The sequence below is a fragment of the Hipposideros armiger genome, unplaced genomic scaffold, assembly GCF_001890085.2.
Source record: "Hipposideros armiger isolate ML-2016 unplaced genomic scaffold, ASM189008v1 scaffold_4, whole genome shotgun sequence".
Lineage (NCBI taxonomy): Eukaryota > Metazoa > Chordata > Mammalia > Chiroptera > Hipposideridae > Hipposideros > Hipposideros armiger.
Window position 1 is genome coordinate 1542938 of NW_017731354.1, and position 27500 is coordinate 1570437.

Genomic DNA, 27500 nt, shown 5'->3' on the forward strand with positions numbered 1-27500 from the left:
TGTGTGTGTGTGTGTGTAGGGGGGTGGGGGGTGAGCTGCCATTTTGGGAGGGGTGAGAAGTGCCTACGAGCTGCAGCTCAGAGAGAAGGGGCTCACAGACAGAGCAAGCTCCCGAACGCTGCCCCCCACCCCTCACTTGGTGCCAAATCTCCTCAGTGGCAGGCAGCCCTCCTTCAGCACGGACGGGGTGATGGGAAAATTAGCAGGGGTGATGGGAGTGCCTCTCAATAATAAGGAGCTTATGAGCATAACAGCTTTTCATCTTTTCTGACACATGGATTCCTGGCAGGGACAAGGGTCCTACTTAGGTATCTGAAAGAAGTGAAACTAGACTAAAACAAACAAAAACAAACAAACAAAAAACCCCTAAGAACAATAAAAAAGAAACCACCCCAATCACAAACATAAAACAACAATAAAAAAAGAAAAGACTTCACAGTCACTCCCTTAGAAGAAAAGGGAAAAAAAATTGGACTGACATAAAACCCTTTTCTCCTTCTTTTAAATATTGTTTCTAACAGCTTTGAAAGTAATGGACTGTATGTGGCTAAAAATAGAACTGGGGGTCCTACTTAACAGGGCCTTGTGAATCACTCAGCATAAGGAACTGTCAATATTTTTTTGAGCTGTCAGAAATCCATTTAGTGATTTTTGACAATTCAAAAAGTATTTCTGACTGCTTGATCTAGTTCTTAGTGAATTAAGGAAGGAGAAGGGAAAGAAATATATCAATTTAGATCATGAACCAAGTCCAGCTCCCTGAAACTCATGGGTGCTAAAGAGGTTAAGAAACACTCCCCTCCGCCCACAAGTAAAGTGAAGTCCCAGGAATCCAGCCACAGATCAAAGGTGGGCAGGTACGCCAGGTGATGATGGGTACACCTGTGGCCACTTGTCTGCAGCGAGGGTGTTTGGGGCTGGGACCAGTACTGAGCTTCTGGTGGGAAGGGTGCTTTCCAGTCAGAGTACCTGAGTGACAAGATAAGGCCTGTGATGCCCCCTGCCCACCGACATTCATGTGATCCAACTCTAGGCTTCAAATTTATTATAACGTCTTGAGATCGGGAATTACTGGGGGACGGGGGTGTAACCGTATTCTTTAAGGAGGTAGAGAAGTACCAATTTGCCCACAAGGTGACAGGCATGGATCCAAGACACAGGATCACCACACCCCAGCCAGGACGGCACCACACATACTTCTCGTCAGAGCAACAGACAGACGGGTGAAGAGACAGGTGGGCGGAAGGCCATCATAGAAGGCCAACGTCACGGCCACGGCCATTTGTCTGTCTACAGGTGAAACAGAAACACCCCCCAAGCCATCTCCCTGATTGGAGAAGCTGTCGCTTTATTTCTACGTGTGGTCAGGGTGGTTTACCCTCTGTCAGTGTGAGGTCTAAGAAAGCAGGGTTGGCTCAGCAAGGCAGTAAGCTGGTGTCAGGCCTCTTATGCACAAGCTGAAAATACTGAAAAGTTTGCAAGTTACCATGTCTCCTTCACCTTTTGTTTTTAAGTATTCTCCCTGGTCAAGAAATAGACTAAAACCAGGAGCCGTTCACACTGAGATGGGCACCCCCGTCGCCCACACCTTCTGGGCAGGCGTGTCAGGTCATTACAATGCAGACGGGACCCCAAGAACCAGCTCTGCAACCTCCAGTGAATCTGCCCTTCACGATTGTCTACGCAGCATTGGTGGGGCCCCTTTATGTTAGCTCCTGGGGAAGCCAGCCCGCTTTTAGGAACGCACACTCAGTACTCGTGTTTGGAAAATGCACTGAAGGAAGAGGGTTCTAGAACTCACCGCACAAGTCTGGCCTCTTGACACATCCGGCATTTGCTGTCCCACCTGCAAGTCCATTAAAGGCGGCTAAGCCGTCAGAGCCGTAGGCCCTGAGGACAGACAGCATGTTCACCGGCTTCTCCAGGCCCGCCGAGGGGTCCTGCGCCGCAAGGATGCCCGGGCTGTGCCACTGCTTCTCGGATGCCTGGGGGAAAGTTGCCACCAGTCCCTGGATGGGCTGAGGGGCGCCTGCGGGCAGCAGGCCTTCCCCACCATCACTGCTGCTGTCCTTGCTGAGGGCAGACTGTGGCTTGCTCACCGTCTCCGGCTCCGTTTCGATCTCTTCTTCATCATTGTTCTCCTCCATGGTGGAGTCCATGTCTTCCGAGGAGGCGATGTCGGAGAGGTCATCGGCAGTGTCCTTGTGTGCGGTGTCGGGGATCAGGATGGGCGTGTCATCCTTTGGGGGGGCCTTCCCTTCAGGCCCCTTGTTGGGGCCACAGCTGGAGGTTCCCGAGCCCACGGCGCCTGGGTAGACGCCAAACTGCTTGTAGAAGTCTGTCGGGAAGTTACAAACGGCGGGGTCCATGTGGCCGGGCCACGGGCCACTCTTCTGCTCCCCCAGAGTCTCTTTGACCTGTCCTTGGGCCATCTTCTCGGAAGCAGAGTCCAGAGGCCCCATCAAGTTGGCAAGGGCCGTCTCCTTGGAGGACGGCACCGAGGGCAGCGCGGCTGCTTTGCCCGCCTCCCGGGCTTGCTCTCGGCAGGTGACAGCCACCCCCAGGGCACTGTCCTTGCGTTTGGCTTTGCCCAGGTGGTTGGCCTGGAGATGAAGGGCCATCAGCTCCATAGATGACGTCGTGAAAGCACAGAACAGGCAGCCATGCCACGCGACGCTGTCCTGCACCGTCACCTGGGCGCCCGGGAGAGAGGCGCCATCGGGCCGCACGGACAGGTCCAGAGGCTCGTACTGGGACTTCTCCGGCCTCCGCAGGACCGCCTTCCCGCCACCCTTGTCCTCACCACCGTCCGCCCCGTGGACCTTCGTGGAGGCAGGCTCGGCCAGGGCTTTGTCCTTTCTGTCCTTCTCCTTCTTCAAGGAGCCCAGGACAAAGCTGTCCATGAATGCTTGCAGGGACCCTTGGAAAGTCACACCGTTGCTTGCGATGCTTTGATAGGCTCTTCCAATTTCGGAGAAGTGGGTGCTTTTGGAAGGAAGATCGGAGCCTTTCAGCGTGTCTGAAGGCGCCTCGGAAGACATGCCAGCGGCCTGCCCGGGGTGGTCACCGGATGAGAGCACCCCTGACGTCCACTGCTGAGAGGCAGGGCCACCACGGAAGTCGATTCCGGGGAGACCCTTAAAGGCCCCCCTCAGGATGTCTGGCCTGATAAACAAAGCAGCTTTGCTGGGCAGCTCATCCCTGGGGTCTTGGCTTGGGGGCTGTCCGGCCAGGGGCCCGGCTCCGTTCTGTCGCTCCCGGTGATGCCGCTCCAGGTGGTACTTTAAGGACGCAGACTGGGTGCCGGCATAGTCACAGTGGGGACACTTGTAGGGCTTCTCACCTGCAAGGTTTGGACAGAGGAGAGAAAAAAGTGTTTATGTCATGTGGTGTGCTGAACAAGGCTACAAGGATCAACATTTGTTCTTGGAAACAAAGCAGCTCAAACTAATAATTAGTTAGAGAACAACTGTTTTATAATAGAAGAATAATTCGTACTCTTAAGCTTTTTTAATGATTTTGTACCATTTGGGACTATTCAGGAATGACATACTATCTACACACAATTAGCTATCTTTTTCTTTATCTAACATGTGAAAATGGCTGTAGATTTAAAAGCTATGATTATGAAAATTAAGCATAATAATTTCAACCACAGTGATCATTAAAAGTAGAAGTTTAAAAAGACAAAGTATGTAACAAATGGGTGGTTGCGATATTTTGTGTGTACAATAGCTCTAAAATTTGTTTAAATTATACACATGGAAACCATTTTTAAACCTAAAAATTTTATGGCACTGTTACGCAAGACTGAAATGAATGATTTAAGTCTTGCTCTGCAGTAAATCATGGATATAATTAGCAAATGGCATACTGCACGAGTAATTTATCATTATTTGGAGGGCACCATTCCAGACGGGCTCAGCTATCTGCAGACCTACTGCATTGTTTCTAAATAAAGAACTATAAATACCGATTCTATAAAATATTAATACCATTACGGTGCATTATGATTGCAGCATGTAAAGACATATAGTTAAGATAAAAAGTAGTCAATAAAACTTAAAAGAAAATGAGTAATAAAAAGGTACAAAATACACTTAGTTTCTGTATTTGAAATTCACATTATCTACTGGTCTTTGTAGTGCCTTAAATTTGTACTAACGGCCAACCTCACGCTCCGGTAGTGAAATGTGTAATTTACATGTAATAAGCGCTTTCCAAAGAATAAAAATAGCTTTAAAGAGTGTTTTAAAACATATAAGACCATTTCCCTGAATTCAATATTTATTTAAAGTCTATACCTGACTTCTATTGTTCTTCACACCACAGAAAAGATACCAGCACCTACAACTTAGATGAGCCCACACTGGGCTGGAGGAAGAGAGGAGGCTGAACAAATGTGGATTTCAGTATCTTCCAAGAATGTGCTAGCAATCCAGGGTCTTTTCCAGACTTTGGAATGGAAAGCTCTCTGGAGGGACTGGGGCTGTGACAGTCCCTGTTAGCTTGCTCACAATAGCTCCCTGTCAATAAGCACAATTACTTCTCCGAGGAAGCCCCGCGTCCCCCCTTCCTCTCTCCTATTGTAAAAAAGACCAAAGTGAAAAGCAAGGGCAGGTCACGGTGAGCGGGAAGGTCTGAAGACACTTCCCTGGGCCTGCTCTCAGCATCCCGTTCTCCAGGTGGGGGGCATTTGACAAGGGGCTGGGGACGCCTGGACTCAGTAAACCAGAGGACTAGCAGCCCAGGTCCTGAGCAGGGGACTGCACATCGCCTGCAGATCGTGTGCCGGTCCCATCAGCAGGGTGGCCACGTGCTCCACACGCAAGACCAGCTTCAGGCCTCCACTGCACAGCTCAAGAGATGGCCTTTGGGTCTGGGAAGGGGGCCCAGCAGGCATCTACTTCTCTCAGTGGAAAGCTCAGATAACTAGTGACATGGACCTGGAAGGGGATACTCTCCCCTTGAGGTAAAGGTGTGCATGGTTCCAGGCACCATTTCCCATGGCTTGGACTCAATCTTATGTTAGGCCGTCGCACCCTCAGTGGGACAGGTGTTGTGAAGGGGCCTCCCTGGGCTGACCTGTGAGCCCAGTGGCCTGTGGGAGCCTAGGCGGTGGTGGTGGGACATGTGACAGGAAAGCCTGACGAGGATTGGCATCTGGGCACATGGGTTAGCGGGAACCCTAGGGGTGGGGGCTGCAGGTACTGAGTGAGACTCAGGCTGCAGCTCTGAAACACACCTGGAAATGATTAAGTGCATCTTAATCATTAATCAGATCAGGGTTTGTAGACAACGCACGGGCATTCATCAGCGGGGGCCACAGAGGGAGAATGTGGACTTGCCGGCAGCCTGGGTGGGGTGGGGGTGCACGATGCACAGATGCTGGGCCTGTTTCCAAGACGCACATTTGAAATGCACACTGGAGCAGTGGTTCTCACACGGCGCTGTGCACCAGAGTCCCTGGGGAGTGTCAGCACCAGTCCTGATCCCTAGGTCTGGCATGGGGACCACAGTACATATTTTTCACCAGCATCCGTAGTGACTGTGATGCAGACAGTGGAAAGATTACGCTTTGGAAAACCAAAGTGGAACCGCTTAGGGAGCTTTATAAAAAGGCCAACACCAAGGCTCCTGTCCCCCTTCTCCCTCCAGAAATGCTGCTAATTGGCCCAGGGCTCAGACCGGGCGTCCAGGTCTCTGAAAGCCCCCCGCAGGGCCTTCAGGAAGCCTAGATGGAGAGCCAGGGTACAGAGCCTCCCTGGAAAGTGGCCTTTTAAGTAGAGACTGTGGGGGGCTTAGCAGGGAAGGGTGCATGGACCTTGGACCCCAGAAGGTGCTTGGGGAGTCTGAACCGGGAACCAGAGACCCCTTCTGGTTCATGAGTCCCTTCTTGGGACCTATGCGGTGGGAGGCTGGTGCACGTGCTCCCTGAGGCCTCATGTCAGCTCTAAAACCCAGATGCATGTGTGCATATGTGTAGACACCCGCACACACAGAAAAGTGCAAATTCATTCACACATGTTTTCTGATTGAATGAACTGATGGATGAATGCATACCTCCTACCTCCCACGTCAGGAAGGGAATTGAATGAAGCAGCACAGAGACAAGGTCCCACCCGTGTGGTTTTCGGAGGAGACATGTCACACGGTTATTAAAGCAAGTAAGTGTATTCACACACTCACACACAGTATACATCATACACATTCACACACACACACAGACACACATGCATACACACACACACGTGCACACACACACACAGATGCATACATGCACTATATTACACACACTCACACACACTCACACGCACATATACTCCCTACATCACACACATGCCACACTTGTATGCACAGGTACACACACACAGACACACACACTCACCATACACCAAACATACCACACATGCACACACATGTATGCACACACATGCATACATGAGCACACACATATGCACATGCACATACACACAGATGCACACACTTGCCATACATCACACACACCTGCACACATGCATGCACACATATACACACATGCACACACATGTGCACATGCACAGTGCAGGAGAGCATCTCCACTCAGCCCACAGCCCTTGTGAAGGTTAGACAGCAGCCTCACTGTTCACAGAAGACAGGCCACAGCTGAGACATAAGCAGGGTCCACTCTGTCCTCAGATTTGAGTCTCCAAGGGTCCTGGCCCTGAGAAACTAGGGCCTCCTCAGTGAGTTTCCGAGAGCAATATGACTGCACCTGGTCCACCCAGGGGCCAGCAAGCCGTCCCTACCCGCCTCTGCCCTGCATGCAGCCGCTGAGGGGCCTCTGCTCTCCACCTCCCCATGCGTGTCCCACAAGGCTTTGTTTGGGTCACTGCTCCCTATCACCCCAATTCCCCAGGTAAATGCTGCGAAGTGAAGCTCCAAGGGATAAACCCACCCGCTTTGGGTTTGTGTTTTAACAAACAAACCAAAACCCTGACGCTATTTTCTTTATAATAATCATGATTTGAATAACCACTCCTGCCCTCTGCCTAGAAGCCTCCCTCACTTCTCCTGGCTTCAACTCCGTGAGGAGTACTGGGCAGCCCCTGGACTCACACTGGCCCCACCGGGGTGCACGGCTGGCCAGCAAACCCAAGGACGAGCTGTCTGGGGTGAGCGTGCCCCCTGGAGAATTCCAGGCAGCCCAAGGGCCTCATTTTCCACGGGACACATCAGCATTCTTACCCCAAGGGCACATGTCAGGGGCTCAGAATGCCACCTTCTCACCACCGGCCGAGACTGGGTGGGGAGGGCCTGAGGGCACATTTAGCAGCTCTGACATGCAGTCAAGGTCTGCTCTTCGATTTGGCCAACAGACAAATGTGAATCCACCTGCGCTGAGAGCTGCTTCACAGTCAGCGTCCCCCATCTGGCCACATGCTTCAAACCGACACTGGGCTGGCTCTAACAAGCCCAGGTTCTGCCCAGGAATGTGCCCATGGGCGGCCAGCCCTGTCCCACCCAGTGGCCTCTGCCCAAGACTAGGAAAGGCGTTGCCTATGCAGCCTCAGGCTGGCAGCCCCAGACCCTGCCAGCAGCTCTGTCCAGTTGATGGATTGGCCACTTAGGCCATAAATGAGTCCAAACCTACTGGGTGGTCACTCAGGCTGCCCTGCGCTTTCCAAGGGGTCATGAGCCCTCCGGTCACCTCCATGATGCTTGGGACTCTCTGTGTCTGCCCGTTGTGGGAGCCACATACTCACAGGCCTTCAGAGCCAGGCAGATAACAGGCCCCGGGGCAACAGCGGGCTGGGTCCCACGCGTCTCCTACAGGGCAGCCGCCACAAAGCCCAACTGGCAGTGGCCGTGAGGAGCGCCAACTCTCCAGGAAAAGCCACACACCAGATTTCTACGTGCAAAAGCCTGGTCTTTCACTATTGGCACCACTTACAGACTTTTCGAACACTGCGAGGGCCATGGGACCCTATTCTGCAGACTGGTCTGAAGTGGACAACCCCTCTGGACCTTGTGTCTGGGGAGAGGACGGCTAGTATGGGGCCATCCCCCCACCGAAGGAAGCAGGGAGGACACTGGTGGGCTTCTCTGGGGAAACCTCTCACAACCTTTTGATGGAATAAGACGTGGGCCCAAACAGTGTCTTCCTAGAAGAGAGAGTTTGCTAGAAAAGCCATAATAAAATAAAAAACCATCGGCTCAGCATTGCAACGGACTAATGAAATGACTGAAGCCATCTCACCGTAACCAGCCGTCCCTGACGTAGGGCGTAAGATGTACATTCAACCTCAGAACAGCATTGCTAACATCTCCAAGTAACCACATCAGAAATTTCTAGTAATACCTGACCGAGTAGTTTCGTTCATTCGTTGTACCTATTTTTACACGGTCATGGTTTTCATCGCTCAGACTCCACTTTGTACTTGATGAGCCAAAGGAACCCTTACATTCTGGGGAGCTGTTTTGGGGCTATTCATACCAAGTTCCCAATATCACTCTCCAAAAATAGCAGGTGGGTTCCCATTGATCCCTCCGGAAACCGCTTTATGAAGCTTTTAAGAAATGCCTCATGCTTCTAATGTTGTTGCTGTTTGTTTGTTTTGCTAACTCTCCAAAAGTGTCTTCACTTGAATTGAGTAACGGAATGCGTCCCCGTATTTGCATCCTCTGTTTGATATTTATTTAGTCTCCCCGCGCCTCTTCACTTAGTTACTACCAGGAGAGATAAATATGGCGGTGGCTTTGCTGTGAAGCATCAGTACATTAATATAAATTGTACAGTAATTCCCCCAAAGCATATATATGTTGTAAACCTGAAGACTTTTCACACAGCTGCTTATTGCTAAACAGTGCCTTGTCCAGAAGGGGACAATCTGTGTCTCTAATTGCTGTCACTGAAGCCGAGATTCATTATGTGACTTTCCCATTAAAATGTGAGCATTAATTTGTATAATGAAATATCACCCACTGCAGTGCTCATCAGCCATGCCCTACTGTATACTGCACATTGTTAGCTACCTAGAAGCTGTAGTTAATTTCACTAATGGATATTTCCCTACTTAGTGTTTGGTAGGAAATTTATACTGTAACATTACCTGTTAAACTTTGAAGGAAATTTAAATTCAATCAATTATTTCCAATAAAAGTTTGGAATGTCGTTAAGGCAAGAAGGAAGGGGGACTGCAGAGGAATGAAGTGGGCTTTTGGTTCACCACAGAAATATACAAATGAGGGAATTTTCACTCAAAACAAAAAGGGAAAAAAGAGCCATCTCCTTTTGGGCAACTGGATCTTTTCTTCCCCTTTTTTCATAATCACTCAGGTGGGTGCACGCTGCTGAGGACCACACCACACACTCTCCTTGTGGGAAAAGGAGATGGCCAAGCTCCCACTTTAACCAACCCTGTGTGCAGACGTACTCCGTGCTTTTGTAACTTAAGCCTGGTCACCTTTCCTGGGGAGGACACACAGAAGCGTCAAAGGTAAGGTGTGTGCACGCCGGCACCTGGGTGAGGACCTTCCCCCCACACCTGTTCCATCAGAGGCAGCTTCCCCGACGAGACTGTCACCTGATGATGCTGCCCGGTGACCCCACCCCCCTGCCACACCAGGGGGCAGGGTGCCGCCAGGTGCCGCAGCGGCCGTCTCCCTGCCTCGCCAGCTGCCTGACCTCACTGTGCTGGTGGGGAAACTGAGGCCCGCGGGGTCAAGGAGGCCCGGCCTCAGGCCAGTCCGAGTTGGGGGCAGAGGAGGAGGCAGGTGCACAGTACTTCCCTTTGAAATCGCCAGGGGGCTGCGTCAACACACCTTGTGGGCACAAGTCGCTTCCTTTCCTCCTGCTGGTTACTGTGTGGACACACACTGTCAAAGAAATGCTGCATTAATTCCCTAAAACAAGCCAACGATTCACCCCAAATAGAAAAAACATCACAACAGTGCAGTGGTTAAAAGAATGGGCTTCTGGATCAGGCAAGCCTAGATTAGGACCCATCACCAAAGCCGGGCAACTCTGGTGGGTGACACCACGTCTCGGGGCCTCAGTCCCCTCCCCTGCGACCGGGCGGGGTGGCATGTGGTCACCGCGGTGCTGTGGGGTCACTGGAGCAAACTCCCTCCACGTGAGGTGCCTGCACATGTCAGAGCATAGCTACCATTACTGGTGTCACTGCTGTCACGATACCTCATGGGCTGGCAGTCATGAGGCAAAATAGCTCCCAGGCGCCCCCTGTACCCCATGCTACACACACAGTTCTTTGGGGTGCAGGAGAGAAGTCCTCTCACTTCCACAGTCTCTTTGGTCCTATCAGGACCTGGTGCCCGGTGACAAGAATGCAGGTGAGAGCCGGGGAGGGCACCCCTTGTGCCCCACTCAGCCAGCCCCAGGTGGTATCAAGCAAGCATGCGCCCAGAAGTGGGGGCAGTGCTGGGCATGCCCTTCGGCCCACCCTGAGGCCCCTGGAAAACCACCGTTGGCGGCTGTGTGCAAACCCGTTCCCATAAAGGGGTCCCCGAGTCAGGGTCAGACCGGCACACGCAGCATTTCGCAGCCCGATCAGTGAGGCCTGCGTCATTTGAGAGGACACCTAGAGAGACCTCCCTTTCATGAGTCCCTGAGCTCCCGCGCTCCACGTCTTCATCAGCGAGGCCGCTCAGTACGTCTCTCCACAACAGCCATTCCCGAGACAACCGCTGCCTCCTGGGAACCTCACACACAGGTGGGCAGCGAAGAAGTCCAGCCAGGGTCCTGCAGCCAACGCACGGCTGCTGCACCACCCGCTCCCCCCGTTTCGGGGCACATCAGCCCCGGCCTCCTGCCTGAGACTGTCGTCTGAGTGCCACACTAAGCAGAGCAGACGGCCTCCTGCGGTGGGTGGGTTCTTCCGGTCCACCAGGGGCCTGAGCAGGACAGAACGCCGAGTGGGGAACCTCTCTCTGTCTGTCTGTCCTGGGGCTGGGACATCCGTCTTCTGCCTTTGGACTCAGTCTCGATGGGGACTTACACCATCAGCCCTCGTGCTTCTGAGGCCTTTGGACCCGGACTGGGACCAGCCATCACTCTCCTGGGACTCCAGCTCGTCACTACAGACCGTGGGATCCTCAGCCTCGTGATCACACATATTCTGTTTCTCGGGAGACCCTGACACACAACGTCCTTTCTGAGCGCACTGACTGAGCCACGGACCTGGTGCCCGACAAGACGCACTGTGCGTGCCCCGGGGCGGGGTCCTCGTTGGCCCAGGACAAGCTTTCCCACAGGAGAGTGTTTCAGCCTCCCCTGGGTGGGCAGTGCGAGCCCGCGTGGGCAGCCTCTGGGATCTGAGGGTTACTGGGGCCTCCCCTCAGTGCCACATGGCGCTGGCGGGGGCTCAGAGGACACAGAAGCATCCTGACTCCCTGCAAGCTCCCGGCCGCAGGTGTTCAGGGCAACCGAGCTGGCACAGGCACGGCCCACGTCCAGCAAACGTGCTGGGAGCGGGGCGGCAACGGCGGCCCTGGGCGCAGGACGGAGAGTGCTGTCTGTCGGTCCGTCACGTTACCGGGCCAAGGCTTCTCATACAGACAGACTGGGGAAGAAGAGGCAAAGGGTGTGCCGCCAACTAAAACACGTCGGTGACACTTGAAGTGTCTAGTCGCTCGTGTGGGTCCATTATGGAAAAGCTTCAAAAGGTGGCATTTGGGCAAATATGCATTCTATTTCCTAGACGGCTGTCCTCTGGCCACGTCACTTGGAAATACAGAAACACGAAGAGGAAGGAAGGGGACATCACACCAGCACCTGGTACCTCATTTATTCCCAACTCACTTGATTTTGATTTTTAGTCACTTGTGTAACCTACACGTTTACATTGTCATAATGGATGTTTATGTTGGTGATTTATAACATAACACTTTCTGTTCTATGCAAGCGCTCACGTGTAAGCATTGTCCAACGTCTTTGTTCTTTGGTAAAAAGGAAATCCATCTCTATCTGGCTTCATCCTGCCTTTTAAATGCTGGAAATGCTGCTTCCGAGGGGGTAATGTTTCCATGGCTTCTTTCTTTTTCCCTTTATTCTGGGAAGTTTCTAGAATGCCTCTGTCTGTGGCCCTGTCTTGCTTCTCTTAGTGTCTTCAAGGACTGTTGGTCACACATTTCAGATGTTTTGGGAAGTGGAAAAAAGCAGAAGTTTGGAAGAAAACCATCTTTCTCCAGCTTTAAAACCTCAGAGAGCAGAACACACCTGCTCCCACCCAGGCCCACCGGGCGCCTACCAGTTTCCGTCCCGATTTCTCGGATGTTCTGCAGAGCGTCTTCTCTCAACCATGGGCCAGCCGATGGCAGGCAGGGCCCACAGGTGGGGGGCACTGCCCCTTGCTTTCCTGACCAGGTCCCTGGAAGGTCAGGGCCACTGGGGTAAGCCACCGCCACCCAGCTGGCAAGCCTGGCCCAGGCACCCGTGTCTCCGTCTGAGGAAAGGGTGGTGGCACGCACCCCTGCAGACAGCCCAGCGTTGGCTGCCATGGCAACTATGTCCCACGTCCTGGTGTCTGTGGGTCCCCACAGCCACCACCACACCCGAAGGGGACCCAGCTCCAACCTTGGTGTGATCTGAGGAAGCCAGATGTCTCAGCTGCTCAGCCTGAGCCCAGTCAGAGGGAAGGCCTCATCGAGAAGGGGGTATTGGGGTCACACTCTGATGATGAGAAAGCAGCCAACTCACCTGCCTGGCAGACAACAAAGACCTAGAGACAGAGACTCAGGGAGCCTTCACGGAGCTCCCGGGGTGGGGCTTCCACCGGAACCCAGGACCCACAGCCTGACTGCCACACTGTGGCTTCTGACGGGTTCGCGAGTTCAGGCTGCTTTTCCAAGATGGTCCCTGGGAAAGGGGCCACCGTCTCCACGGCACAGTGCCAGGACGACAAGAGGAAGTCTCGCTTATTCTCACCTCTGTTCTGTCATTCGCGCTTTCAGATAAATGCATTGTGCCCCTGCTATGTGTAAGGTGTTCTTGTAGGGCCTGGGTTCTAGAAATTACAGCCATTCAAAAGACAGACAGTATTGCCACCTTCATATTCTGCTTGGGGGGAGACCATCTATAAGGAAATGAACAGTGAACTGAGCAAGGTAATTTCGGAAAGGGCGCAGTTTGTGACGGAAGGACAGCGTGAGGGGTAGTGAGGCACGGTCTCTCCGAAGAGACCACATGGGAGCTGAGCCCCAGTGACCACCTGGGGGAAGAGAATTCCAGGTGGAGGGGACAAGCCCTCTGCATGGCGGGGGGGCGGGGTCAGGAAGGAGGCAGTGGGGTTGGAGGATGCAGACCTGTGGAAGGGGGTCAGATGCCACGGGGCCTGGCGAGTCACGGGACCTGGCACACCGTTAGGGAGTGTCCGCCTTGGCCCTGGAGGACCCGGGAAGGGGACATGCCCCAGGACGGGGCGGGGCAATGGCCACCTCAGCGGCACGCGGGCCTCAATAAAGCCGGCCGGCAGCCCGTGGCCCGCTGCCACCTGTCCTGGGCTCCTCTCAAGTCGGGGAGATTTGTGGGCTGCGGGGGAGGTGCCAGGTAAGGGCCCCTGGTCCGTAACCGCAGGCTGCACACAGGCTGCGTGCACTAAATATCCTGCACAACCCTGAGCTTTATTGATTCCGTGGGAAATAGACCACAATTATTTTTGAAAATAGATGGCATATTTGTCTATCCTCTGAAGCAGCTCATACTCCAGTAGATAAAGTGTCAGGAGAAAAATCAAAGAAAATGGAGGTGTCCATATCTCAGATGGATTTTTCTTTTCTATTGGCAATGTGCGAACAACTAGCAGGAAAGCCACAGAGAACCATGACGGAGGCCAGGCAGAGAGGCCGAGAGAGGCGCACGTTGTGAGGGGCAGGGCGGCGCACACAGAGGGGGCCGCAGGCGTCCAGCAGCCACGGCCCCTTGTTGGTTCAGAGCACACCGGTTTTTGTTTTGAGAAGACCCAGTAGAGGGCCCCCTGCTGTTTGTCCCCTGCATTCCCTCTGTCTAGTCCCCTGGAGCCCTGGCTGGGCAGAAGCCAGTCTGCCGGGCGTCAGGAGAGCAGCTACGACCCTTTTACACACAAGAGACTTTGCACTGGGCTTCCATCATTCAATACCCAAGAGACTCCTGGTCAGTACCAGGTATGGGAGGTGCCACCTCAGTGCCACAGAAAGATCATCAGTCAAGTGCCCTGGGGCCTCGGGTCACCCCAGGCCTGGCCCACGGGAGGTCTGCCGGTCATGTGGCAGGAGCCTGGACGTCAGGGTCAGTTCGGACGGGCAGTGTACACAGCAGTGTACAGATGGGCCCAGCGAACACGGCAGTGTTAGTGATGAGCCACCAACCTGGCACAGGAGCAGGAGGTCGGGCCCCGCCTGGGAGCCACGCACCTGCACGCGCCGTCTCTCACCTGTGTGTATCCTCAGGTGGACCTTCAGGTGGTGGGACGTCCGGAAGGTTTTCCCGCAGTACGGGCAGTCCTTCAGGGCCGAGCCCAGGCTCCTGTCACGCAGCAGTGAGGGCTGCTGGACGCCGGCGGACCTCCCCGCCTCCTCGCCGACGTCTGCAGGAGAAGACAGGTTCGCACATCACTTCAGCACATGTCACAAGTTGTTCGCACCAAAACTGCTAACACCACACAAAGTTAAACATGTCAATACTACACCTGTCTATTTCATTCTCTAAATCTGACAGAATGCTGACAATTCATGTATTTTCTTGTTATTCTCTTAAATTATTTCATCTTTCCTATCATCATTTTAAGCAGCATATGGTACCTTTATATTGAACTGAATTAAACAAGAAAAGAAACAGCTGTGTCAGCAGCTGGTTTGATTTCTTCTTTTGCTTAGCTCCTATTAAATATTTTTTTCCAAAAGTTTAAAAGTGTTGGTGTTTGTTGAATCTGATTAATTTATAATATGGACTAGCTGGAGAGTTTGCCATACGATCGAAGTCACGTTTGCATTGAATCAAGCAACCAATGGGGGTAAATGTCTCTGCCACGTCCCGGAGACACGCAGACATACAGCTATTTTGGGACAGGAAAGAAAATTATCCAGAACTGATCATTTCTTCCTTGTAGAGCCTCGTATCCATCGCTGGCTGGTGTGATCTCACGAAAGAGAGGAGAAAAGTATGGAACTGTGGTTCCACAATTAGCCCGTGATAAACACGGAGTGACATCTTCAAAGTCATGTGCAGAAACTCAGCTGCAAACGCCCATAAACGTGGAGCATGGCAGTTAAATCTCTGTGCAGCGACTTGAGAACTCTGTCTTAAAGTATTGATACAAATTTGCTTCCTGCTGTTATTGGTTGTGTAACCCAAAGCATTAGAAAATGGAGTAAAATTTACATGCGGCTGCCTTCTGCAGAGAAATGGTGGGACATAATGGTAAATAAAACTGTGAAAACGTCTAGTATCTGGAAGATACGTTATTGCAGCACCCGAGGCCTGACATGCACTGCCAGCCAGGCGACGTCGGGGGTGCAGAGTGGGAGCTGGAGGCTGCGTCTCGGAGGAGGGGACACACAACGCTGCAGACTGGCCGCCTGGCACAGACCCCAAGCCCCCGAGGCTTCCAGCCCACCCTCTGGGCCTCACGGTAGGTCCACAGTGAGAGCGGGAGACCCTGAGGGACAATGAACAGACCTCTGGGTTCTGCAGAGAGCACAATAAACTGGATCTGTACCTGCCAAGCAACAGAAAATGCAAATGGCTTTTATTCTGCAACCTCCGCTCCGGTGTTCTCTGCTGATGGCCCAAAGGGACAGGCTCATGGGATGGCCCATGAGCAGGACGAAAGCAGACACTCTCTCTTCCTGTCTGGAGGTTTGCTCCTGCATCCGAGGAGACACTGGCTTGGAGCGACCCCTCTGCGTCTGGTCTGACGATTCATGACGGCATCGTTGACCTGGGCACGTTCTGGGCGCTCACGGTCACCCCCTTGTCCCGCTCTTCTGGCCGCCCTTGGAAGAGCTGTTTAAGGGTCGAACAGCCGGCATTCTTTCCGTGGTGATTGTGCTCAGATAGCGGGACAGAGTTCACCCACATCTTGAACTGTCCCTGCCGAGCACTGGGTTTGTGGTTGTACACACAGATGTGCAAAGGCCACCAGCGATGGCCACTGACGAGGGCAACCGGGCCAGGAAGGGCGTGCCACATCCCGGCAGACGGGTGCCCCAGGTGCGGTCACAGCAGAGTGCTCTAGCCACGCAGGCTGAGGCCAGCAGGGGCTGCTGCCACCTCTGTCCTAAAGAGCCAGCATGCCAAGTGCCCAGGAGAATGATGGCCAGATGGCAACCCCACGTCACCCGCGCGCTGGGTTTAAGTTGCTGAAATGCCACCTCCCGCCCCGCCCCATACACACTGCATCTGCCCTGCCAGCGTTACTCCACTTCCCTTTGGTGGGGTCAGGAGGTCAAACAACAGTGAGCCCACGTGCCCCCTGCAGCAGAGCAAAGACCCTGTGTAAGGGTGTGTGTGTGTGTTGGGGGGTGACATCTGTCAGTCAGAACAATTAGCAGAGCTGCGTGCCCGGATGTTGGCTTCAGGGAGGAGCAGGTGTGGGCTTGTGGTACTGTATTCCTGCAGGTCCTCGGCTCCAGGATCAGCACAGGCACCTTCCCCCAGACCTTCCTCCAAGGCAGCCCACTTGTGACAGTGGCAAGTGGGCTGTCGGACGGGACAGAACGGAGTGGAGCAGAACAGAGCGTGTAGAGGACATACTCCTACTGTAGCTTTCGGTGGCCCTCGCCGAGGACACGTCACAGATAAACACACAGACAGGCCGAGGCCCCTCTGTAAGGTCTCCCAGGGGCTGAGCACGAGCTGCGCCTCACTGTGTGTCACTAAGTGATGGCACGGATTTGTTTCTCTTTGATCGTTCCATCTTGGGTATGTGTGGCCCAATAAAAAGAATACATTCATAAGATAAACAGCTGCCTTTGTAGATTTAAGAGTCTAATTTTCACTTTACATAGAAATGTTTTTTCTGGTTTTTTTTTTTTTTTTTGGAGGGCCAGAAGGCCTATGGCGTTTACTCGTAGACTAAATCCAACTAGAAAAACAAACTGAGAGACGATGAAGGGGAAGTGTGGGTGGTCCCAGGGAGTGTCCAGAGAGGCTGCAGGCTGAGTGCAGTGGTGGCTGAGGACGCCAAGGCCGAGCCCACGAGCACAGGCCTGGGCGCGAGTCCACGCCTGCGCCTGCGTGGGTCCCTCCCGGCACAGGAGGCTCGCTCCGAGGAAAAGACGCAGCTGCCCAGCTCCTCGTCCTGCCCGTGCAAAGGTGCTGACAGCTGTCCTTGTGAAAGACGGCCCCGGATGGTGACCCGGGACATGGCCAGCCGGCCAGTGGTCCAGTCACTGTTCCCGGTCACCGACAGACCGGCCCTTCCCTGGCCCCTCCAGGAAGCCGGTGGTGACAAGGAAGCAGCATTTTAAAAATTACGTCTGTGATGCTTTGTCAGGCCGTCTGCGGGCTGGTTTGAGCTTCTTAAAAAACTTCCTTTTCCTACAGCCTGCAGCGCTCCCCTCTCACCTCCCTCTAAGTGCGCTGGATAGACTGAACGTGGACACGGGACAGGGGGCCACCTCAGACCTGCCGTCTGTCCCTCTTGCTCATCTGGGATAGAAGGAAGGGTCCTGCCGACTCCTGGGGACTGGAGTGTCCCCGGGACCATCTGGCTGCAGGCTGAGAGGCCATGTCCTGACCTGCCAGCCTCAGCCAGGGCCTCCGCGATGGGGACATGGCTGGGCAATAACTCCGGGGGACCCTGTTTCTTTCCTTGATCCCACTCAACAACATGGGATCTATTCTTCAGAAATGGGTGTCTCATGTGGGTACAGTGGCTAATGTTGCAGAGGACATAGGCCGTCCAGGCCGCCCTTCCAGAGCTTCAGCCTAGAAGGGCTGAACTGAAATAGGTTCCAAAAACCCTGCGAGCGTTCTGCCCGGACAAGCTGGGAGTGGCTTGCTGGGAAAGGGACGACAGACCCAGCCATTTCAAGTTGTGTGTCAAAAGTATGCTATGTGGGGGTGACAGGACACCAGACAACTGGGCTTCCTAATTTCGTCACCTCAGGGCCAGAAAGCCGCCCGCCTCCTACATTTCCATCTGCTTATTAGAGTCCCCCGCGTGTGCAGCGAGGTGGCCCTGGATCAAGGTGACAGTGAGGTGTGTCATCCCTACTAGCGCTCACAGAGGGAGGGAGGGTGGGGGTGTCCCCCAGCTGTGGGCAGGAGGAGGGGCCAGGGGCCATGTGAGCCTCCTCATCACATCCTGTCCTGGGCCGACAAAGAAGTCCACGCTCAGAACGACAAACAACTTGAAAAGGCAAAGCCCAGGCGCTGATCCGATACTACTAGCCACTGCCTGAAGCACCCCGAGGCTGGCACCCCCGCTGCACGCAAACACGGCGCTTCGTTACACACTTAACCATACTCATCCAAACGCTGGGAACTTAAAAACACAGTTCACGAAATGATCTGTATTGTAAGGCTAGATGTCCCCCCAGGTTATCTTTAAACACTGAGCATCCTTGGTACGTATTTAAAAGAGGCTTGTTTGCCAGGAGGCGGCGATGAAGTGTCTTCCTGCTGGGTCCCTAATGCCTGGCTCTCCTTAGGCAAATCCCTTCACCCCACTGCGGCCCCGGTTCCATCTGAGCAGGGGACTGACCTTCCTGGGACCCTCCGCTCCGACTCCTTAGAACCCCCCGGTGCTGGAAGGACTCTTCACCCACTGCCTCTCACAGGTCTTCTTTCACCCACCTGGCCTCATCCTCAGCCAAACAAGAGACGGGGATGGGTCTTAGAAGGCGGGACGAAATGACTGTGAGGGGGACAGCGCTCCTAAAGTGCCACGTGCCCCGACTTTTGCCAACTTCCTTTGCACTAAGTTGAGACCAAGTGACTAGCCGATGGCCAGAGGCGACGGTGAGGAGAGCCCGTGCATGGCCTCCTCCGTCTCTCTCCGGCCCTGGCAACCACCCAACACAAGGGCTGCAGTGGCAGAGTCACGCACTGCAGGTCGCCTGGGTCACTCAGTCACCAGATGGACGGGAGCTGACCCACACCGGACTTGGCATGAATGGTTCTGTGAAGCTATGGAAATGTGGAGAGTTATCATGTGGGAGGGGCTCAGGGGCCGGCAGAGAAGAACAAACCTCCTGGCGAGCTCTCCTGCTATGGGGAGACCCAAGCGCCCAGGCCTTCCCACAACTCCACAGACTGAGACGGAGAACAAAAGCCAGAGGAAGAGACCAAACAGGGACAGCGAGAGAGACGTTTCTTTTCACATCGTGCATGTATTCTCAGTTCTGACTTCATCCTGCCAGGCCGCCTTACTTTTCACATGCCTGAAAGTACACTCTGAAGTTTTCCATTTAAAAGTTTATAATGATGATGTTAATGATGATAATGATGATGGTGATGACAGGGATGGTGGTGATGGCAATGATGATGATGGTGATGGTGATGGTGATGGTGGTGATGGTGATGTTGGTGTTGATAATGATGGTGATGATGGTGATGATGGTATTGATGGCGATGGTGATGGTGGTGATGGTGATGATGGCGATGGTGATGGTGATGGTGATGTTGGTGTTGATAATTATGGTGGTGATGGTGATGATATTGATGGTGATGGTATTGATGGCGATGGTGGTGGTGGTGGTGATGGTGGTGATGGTGGTGATGGTGGCGATGGTGATGATGGCGATGGTGATGGTATTGATGGTGATGATGGTGATGGTGATGGTGGTGATGGTGGTGACGAGAGTCCATGCAGTGAATGGAGAGTTCTCCCAGCAACCTCACCTGGGTAAGGGAGCTGTCTATATACTTGAGCATTTACAACGTTATGACATAAAATGCCATGGTATTTTAATTTCTATGGAATGTATAGGATAACAGTAAATACATTTTCCCAGATGAGTTATGTAGTTAATTCTGAAAGTCTGCCTTGTGCAAAGAGTACCGCAAAAGCACAGCTCTCAATTCATTTAAAAAAAATATTTGTGGAGTCTAAGGGGTGAACAGAACAGGAAAAAAATCACATCTTTCTTCATCTCTCTGCCTGCATATACCAGTGCTTTAAGGTCTTTTCAGAGGAGGGAGAATAACTAACTCTTTGGAGACAGTCCAAAAGAATGTATAGTTCCTCTTAAAAGCTTAACATTTTCCCTAATTTTAAAACTTTAAAATTAACAGACTTGAATAAAACAATGATTACTGTAGTAGAGAGTCCTGGTTAAGAGTTCCTTTTATTTTTAAAAGTGATTTTAAATTAATGGTATGCATAAAAATTGTAACATTACTATAAACAATTCTACTTAACTCTTGGAAGACTCATGCCTTGGTCAGTATTAATTTGGTGTTTCTGTTGTTTATCAAAGTTCTCTGCTTTATGATGGCCATATATAGTCATGTTAAACAGTTAAGCATTAATATGGATTGGCAAAAGTATTTGTTTAAATAGAGAGCTATTCTGGAAAAAGATGTCCACTTAGGGCAAGGCAACAGCCAGATTCCCTTTGGGTCTCAGGACTGGGGACTGAACTGGGCTCACAGGATGGCCCCGCGCTTGTGAGCTAGTCTCTGTGTCCAGGTGGACAGGTGGGGTGTTCTGTTTGTTATCGTTGCCTTTTTCGCTTTCAACCCAAACTCTAAACTGTGCATTTTTGCTTTTGGCAAGATAGGATTCCTGGAATTGGGGAAATAGGTCATAAAAAGGCTAAAATTTAGGGAAAAAAATAAGATACTAGGATCTCAAATAGCTTCTCTAAAGCAACATTTTGATGAGTTAAGTGAAAATGAATCAGAAACACATGGATTAAATTTCCCTTAAAATACACAAGGGCTTCAAAATCAAGCACTGTGGGCCAAATGTGTTTCTGGTTTTACCAAGCCCAGAGCCCTTCTTAATTGTCAGGGGAGTATTTGGAACCCCCTGCTGGTGGCTGGGCCACCCATGGGGTCTCTCTCCTCTGGCATCGTGTGACGCTCTGTTGACAACATCCTCTGTAATCCCTGGTTTGCCAGCTCTCCCAAGGCCCTCAGGGCCGGCTGTGGGCAGGCACTTCCAGTCCGCAGCTTAGGGACTGGGACCCTGGATACAGCAGGCAGGATTTCAGACTCACGGGCTGACCTGGGACAATACATCTGGAGTGATGGGTCCCGCTGGGCTGTGCACACCCCTCTCTCCCTTCTGGCATGGTTAGGGGTGATGGGCTGGAACTCATCCCAGAGGCTGTTAGGGTGACCAGTGCAGAACAGGACAACCCATGAAGTGGGCTGGACAAGAGAAGCAGGCAGGAAAACAAGTCTGGAGTGGACCGGCCCAGGGAGCCGCCGTCTACCGGGAAAAGCCTGGCTGCCTGCAGGGGGAGGGTCACCACTCTCTAGAGTACCCCCGACTCTTTCCCATGGCCCTCAAACCCCTGCCTACGCGGCCCCCACTACTGCGCAGGCTCGTCCCGGCTGTCCTCAGCCCCCTCCTCTGCTGTCCTCCTCAAGCCCTTCCAGCTGGTTCTCTCCATGTGCAGCCTCTCCGAAGGCACCTGCGCCTGCACCTGTCTGGCCCCCTGGTCAGAAGGCGACCGCGGCCCCAGCCCCCTCCCTCTGCTGTGCTCCCGTAGCGCCTGTTACCCCTTGCGGACTCTGACTGCCCATCCTGCTGGTCTGCGCCCCACCTGTCCCATCCCCAGAACATGAGCTCCACGCAAACAGGGGTCCCTTGCCGCTGTTTGCAGCTACATCCCCCGCACGAGGCAGACACGAGGCTCAGAGTAGTGCCTGATACGTACTTTTTTAAAAAATGTACATACTTTTTCAATAAATAAAAGAATCAGAGGAGGTAAGCAGGTTGGAACTTGGGGGCTGCCATCAGCTCCCGACTGCGAGGGGGAAGCGGCTAGGAGTGGCCTGGGGGACACTGGCCCCAGGCTCCAGCAAAACGCCAGAGACGCCCCAAAGTGCTCAGCACCTCCAGGGGCTGCAGTGAGAGGCCAGCAGGGTGGGCCAGCAGTCAGGGGTGCCCGGGGAGGCTTCCTGGAGGAGGCAGCGTCGCGGTGTCTCCAGTTCTCTCTCTACCCAGGTGGAGGACCCACAAACACACAAGCGTGACCAGCAAGGCCACAGATGAGCTTTTTAGAAGCTGGGGGCGTATTGTCGAGGCATCGCCCACCATTCCATTTACCCACTTCCTGGAAGGAGGGGAGGTCTCCCAGTCCTCAGACGCGGCCCCTGCACGCACAGCGACATGGATCAGTCCAAGAGCACAGTAACCCAACAACCCAATCACTACTGCAATTATTGCAACACCTTTGTTACGCCTTTCTTTTTTCATAATTTAAATTTAGTATTCCTTTCTTTAAAAGAAAAAAGAAAAACCATAGACGCCTCTACTTTTAAGCAAAGCATAAATTCCCAAAAGATTCCTATGTAATTTACTTTCTTAAAAAAAACAACAACAACTATAGCTTTTAAGATCCCCTTAAAACAATTTACAGCCCCCTCGCTTAGGGGTGGAGTGGGGTGGTGGGGAGGTCTCTGACAGCCGGTGTGTTTCACAGAATTCCTCCCTAAATGACACTGAGACAAGCTGGACCCATCTTTGTTAAAATTCACTTGGTCCGTCACCATAACCTGTGGGGCCGAGCGTCCTCCCGGGAACTGAAAGGAGGGGGTGGTTTGGAGATAACGCCTCCCCAGGAGAGATGCTTTGCCATATTCTTTTTTAAACAAAGAAGACATCTTAAGCACCTCGCAATATCTTTCATTTAATCGTTGGCAGAAGGCAAGTCCCCGATGAACGCTGGCCTGTGTCTTTCTCTTTAACCAGCTGAGTGATCCAAGCTTTTAATATAGCCGTTCCAATTATTGTAAAAGTCATCTAGTACCTTATAACCACAAATATTGACAGTTTATTGCACAACACATCCCTGACATTTGAAGGTCACACCATACATAATACATACTCTTTTATAAAAGTGTCTGGAACAAAGAGAAACATGGTAAGCAATTACCTCTCCGGCTGCGTGTGTGTACAGTCCGGGCTGACTCGGGGTTACACGGGAGGCACACGCACCGTTTTAAATAATCTATTACGGCAGCGCACGGAAGCTTTCATGATGGATCTTTACGAAATGGCTCGTGGACACGCTGCAGGCAAATTGGCCAGCCGGGCACGGGGTCCGGGCGACTCTCCTCCTCAGACGTCGGGTCGCAATGCCACTTGGCCAAGGAGCGCCCTGCCCCACTTCACAGTCAGCTGTCCCCCCCCCAAAGCCACCAAACATCACAGAGTCACACTGTTCTTGTTTTTCAGATTGGTCTGGAAGGCATGTTAAAAACCACCAGGCCTCAGGCTGCTGAGGTGCCCCGGAGGGGTGCTGACCATCGCTCTGGCCACACAGCCACGCTGCCCCGGGGCTGTGGCATCCACACAGGAAGACGCGGCTGACAAGCACAGGTCACACCAGAGGGAAGAGTCTCCTAAAAGCTCTCCTGACACCGAGGCCACCGCAAAACTCCAAAGGCTGCACGGCCTCGTCCTGCTGGCGCTTTCAGGCCTACGTGGGACAGAAAGGTTTAAGTCACAGATTAAGTGGACACAGCCCAGAGGCTCAGGTCCAAACCCAGCTCTGCCAACCAGGGGGAGTGTAACCCTGGGCCAACGGCATGACCTCTCTGAAGTCCAGTTTCCTTATCTGCAAAGCGGGGGTAGTCGCGGTAATTCATTTAGCACGGTGCCTGGCACGGAATGTTCCAATTAAAAGTAGCTTTTAACAGGGATATTGCCAAAGGGATGCGCTCTGTGCAAGGACAGCATGGAGGGGCCAGAGACCTGTGGCGTTGGTGCTCTCCCCCTCTCCAGCCCCAGCTGTGCAGTGAGACACATGCACATGACCAGAACGAGGGGACCGTTCCTCTCCTGAAAAGCCCAGCTTGGAGTGGCCTCTCCAAAGGCCTGAAGACCCAGTGATTCTCCCAAGTTAACAGTGAAAGACAATTTCAGACTGCAATTGGGCTTTGCACAGATGACAGTCTTTAATCACAGACGACACTGCAGGTCATTAGAATCTACACCAAACTCCCTTCCAAACAATACGAACGGCTGTTGTGTAAAAAAAATGCGGACATATATGCATGTATAAATGCAAAAATACACACATATATAGGACTGTATTAATATAAACGATCGGCAAACCCTCAAGATAAACAAAAGCCCCTCCAAGACCGATTTTATTTCCAGAATGAGCGTCCTAAAATTTAAGACATGGGACCAAAATGATTTCTATAAAGATGACGTGTTTATTAGCATTAAATCCCAGGAATGAGTGCTTCCTTATAGAGAACACATTTTTGCATCTGAAAGGCATGCATATTAGAGTGTGCGTGTTTCTTTAAGAAGCTATTCGGTTTTAGAGGGGAGCGGGTAAGATAGGGCACCACGTGATCAGGAGGTTGCTATGGTAAATATGCATTTTTTATTGAAGAGTAAACAGTGGCAGAAAACAAGTGTCAATTGCCAGCTCCCAAGTTGCTGCCATTTTCGAGCTGCACTGAGTTATCTGGCCCTTTTAATTTGAGAACCTTTATCAGATGAACACTATCATTGGATCAAGGTTTGAATTGTTTTTAATAAATGCTGAACTCTTCCATACCTTGTATAGAATAAATACTTTAGTTGACATACATTAGCCAGAGAAATTACATCCATATCTCCAGCCCTGTCCGTCCCAGCACAGACACAGATCCTCGGGAGATTTGTCGCGGGCGGATCGGGGGGCCAGAGGGGAGGAGCCGGGGACAGCCCAGGTAACGCCACTGTCCATTGTCTCGTTCCTGCAGGAAAAACAAACCCAGAGCAGAAGCCCTGGGGAATGGCCTGCGGCCCAGTATGTGCCTCCAGGCAAGGCGGCTGCCCAGGCGGCTGGAAGGTGGGGGCTTCAGCCAATAGGACTGTAACACATCAGCAAGGTCTGCACTGCAGAGATTGGCACCAGCCAGAGTTTGCTCCTGAGAGTTTGTTCCAGGCAACTTTGTTTTCCTCTGACATCCACCTGAGTGGCCCTTGTCTGCCACAAATCAGGTTCCCAGTCACATCCTGAGTGGACCCTAACGAGCTTCTCTGGTCAGGTGAAGAGGTGGGAGTCATTCCTTCTAGCCTGTAACTTGCAGAGGACAAGCCTGCAACTCTGACCCCCCACATCTGGCACAGGGTGGATGTCCCCCACCATTCACCCGCCGCGTGCACGAAGGAATGATGTGTGAATACATGCGCAGACCCTAGCGCTGGCTGGACTAGCTTCCTGGGTAGCGGCTTCTAGCAGGAAGGTCAAGTCTGCTCCAGCTTCCTTTGATCACAGATAAAAGTATCAAGTGTTGGCCAATTTCGCAAAGGCAACTTTCCAGGCTCTGGGACTCCCACAGCCTAGTCGGAAAGAGTGTGGGGCAACCTAGGAGCACGCCCCTCAGCATGTCCTCCCAGGTCACCCACCACACACACACCCCCCAGGACAGCCTCACCGTGGGGGAGGGACAGAAGGCGGGGGCAAAGTGTCTGCAAGGCCCCCACGCATGTGCAGAGCTGGCCTGGCCTGAAGAGACCAGCTCAGGCACTGTAACACCTGAAAACAGCGAGATTGTTTCACGCCAAGGTCTGAGTGTGAGCCCAAACTGTGTTCCTGAGCAAACCAGACAGACCCTGGGTGCATGGGGGCTGGGCGGTGCTGGCACTGTCTGTGCATGCCTATTGGATGCCCCTTTCTCCCCCCGCCCCACCTGGGGCCCCGCCTTTCACCTCTGTCCCCACCAGCTCACCCCTGGGGAGCACCGCCCATATTTGCTGCTTGGGCTCGTGACCCCAGCAAACCTTTGGTCTGTCTGGTTTACCGCAGCATCCCCAGTCTCCACCAAGGACCTGGCACATAGTAGGAACTTGATATTTTTTGAATACGTAACAACGATCTGACAAGGTGACCCCACTTCGTTCAGATGGACACTGGTGACTTTTTCTTCACCGCCTCCATCCCTGTGGGAGCTGTCCACAGTGACATGCACGGCACCACAGCCCCAGAGCACGCACAGTCTGCAACGCTCATGTCTGCCCATGACCGAGAGGGACAACTGGATGTCACAAGGTCCCTCAGAACTGCTGCCCCGCATCCTCTGAGTCTCCTGAGGGGGGATGCACAGGAACATGCCTCCTCATCTGTGTGTTCAGGCACGGTCACCATCCACCCATGTTGATGCGGTTTGGGGAATGAAAACGGAGGTCCGACCAGTGGTGTGATCAGGAACTAAATCAAAGACGGACTCTGCTGGCTCACACTCTTCCCCTAACATATGTAAGGACCCCACGCCGTAAGCGCCCCGGCCCCCCCTTCCTGATGCCCCACCGCCTGCAAAGGGAGGTTCAGAGCCACTGCCAGGTGACAGCGCTACCTGCTACCCTGTGCTCAGCACCACGGGTCCATAGCCACAGAAAGGCTGCCAGCCATTCCTGGCCAAGAGCTCGCGGAAGTCTCTGGAAAGAAGCAGGCGGTGTGGGCGGCACGCTGGTGGAAGCGTCCTAGTCTGATATTTGTGGACACCACACCTCAAGGGACTTGGACCAGGGAGGCGGAGGGGACACAGGGCCCGCTCCTTAGTGACCTGGCCCAGTCCTCCTGTGGGCCTGAGCCTGTTTCTGCTATAACATGAGGTGGCGCTCAAATAGAGTCCCCTCACATTCGTCACACAGGGTTTGCAGTTGCCGCATTTGTTTTAACATTTACAAACTTGGGACATTTCAGGTACACTCTGTTTCCAGGGCTTTTCCTGAGAAGCTGAGCACACAGCATGGGCGGGGGCCTCGGTCCCACGGAGCAGCGGCGGACGCGCCAGGCGGTGGGTGCTTCGCCCCCCTGGCCGTCCCTGTCCTCGTCACCTGGCCGCCCCCAGCCTGCAGGCGTGGCTCTGCTCTGGCCGTCTCCGCTGAGAGGACCCCAGACACCCTTCCCACCTCCAAGACGGCTCCAGCAGCCTCAGTCGAGCAAACAAGGCGGACGTCTCCAGACTCCTTCTCAGAATTGTGACGGGTCTGTTATTTCAAAGCCAGTGATGACGAGGGTCAGGTGCGCCAAGGAAGAGGGAGACCAACATGCTTTCGATGATAGCAAATACCCTTTGATTCTTTGCTATGACACCAAATTGCATCCAGAAACGCTGGAACACGTGACCACAACCCGATCAAATTTCAAAGAGGCCTGAGCAGGAAGGGGCAGTGATCAGAGACACAGACAGCAAGCGGGAGCCACGCCATTTAAAGACCGTGTCCCAGGACCAGGCAGCTGGGCCGAGCAAACGGACGCCACGCCTTCTCCGCCGCCACGTGGGCGCGGGCTTCTCCCGCAGCACACCTGACCTTCACCCGCTCCTCCAGGTGCGGGAGGCCCAGCCTTCTCCTTCCTGCTTCTTCCAGTGTCCTGCCCAGCACACCCCCGTCCTC

At 53.1% G+C, this 27500-nt stretch overlaps 1 protein-coding gene across 1 annotated transcript in view; it reads right to left on the bottom strand.

Moving 5' to 3' along the window:
• The window catches only part of ZNF536 (zinc finger protein 536), a 416602-nt gene that overhangs the window by 138361 nt on the left and 250741 nt on the right, over positions 1 to 27500 (bottom strand). The window contains exons 6-7 of the mRNA XM_019642730.1: positions 14409 to 14561; positions 1802 to 3343 (exon numbers count right to left, since the gene is read on the bottom strand). Of these exons, the coding sequence (XP_019498275.1) occupies positions 1802 to 3343; positions 14409 to 14561 (1695 nt within the window). The remainder of the gene's footprint in view (positions 1 to 1801; positions 3344 to 14408; positions 14562 to 27500) is intronic.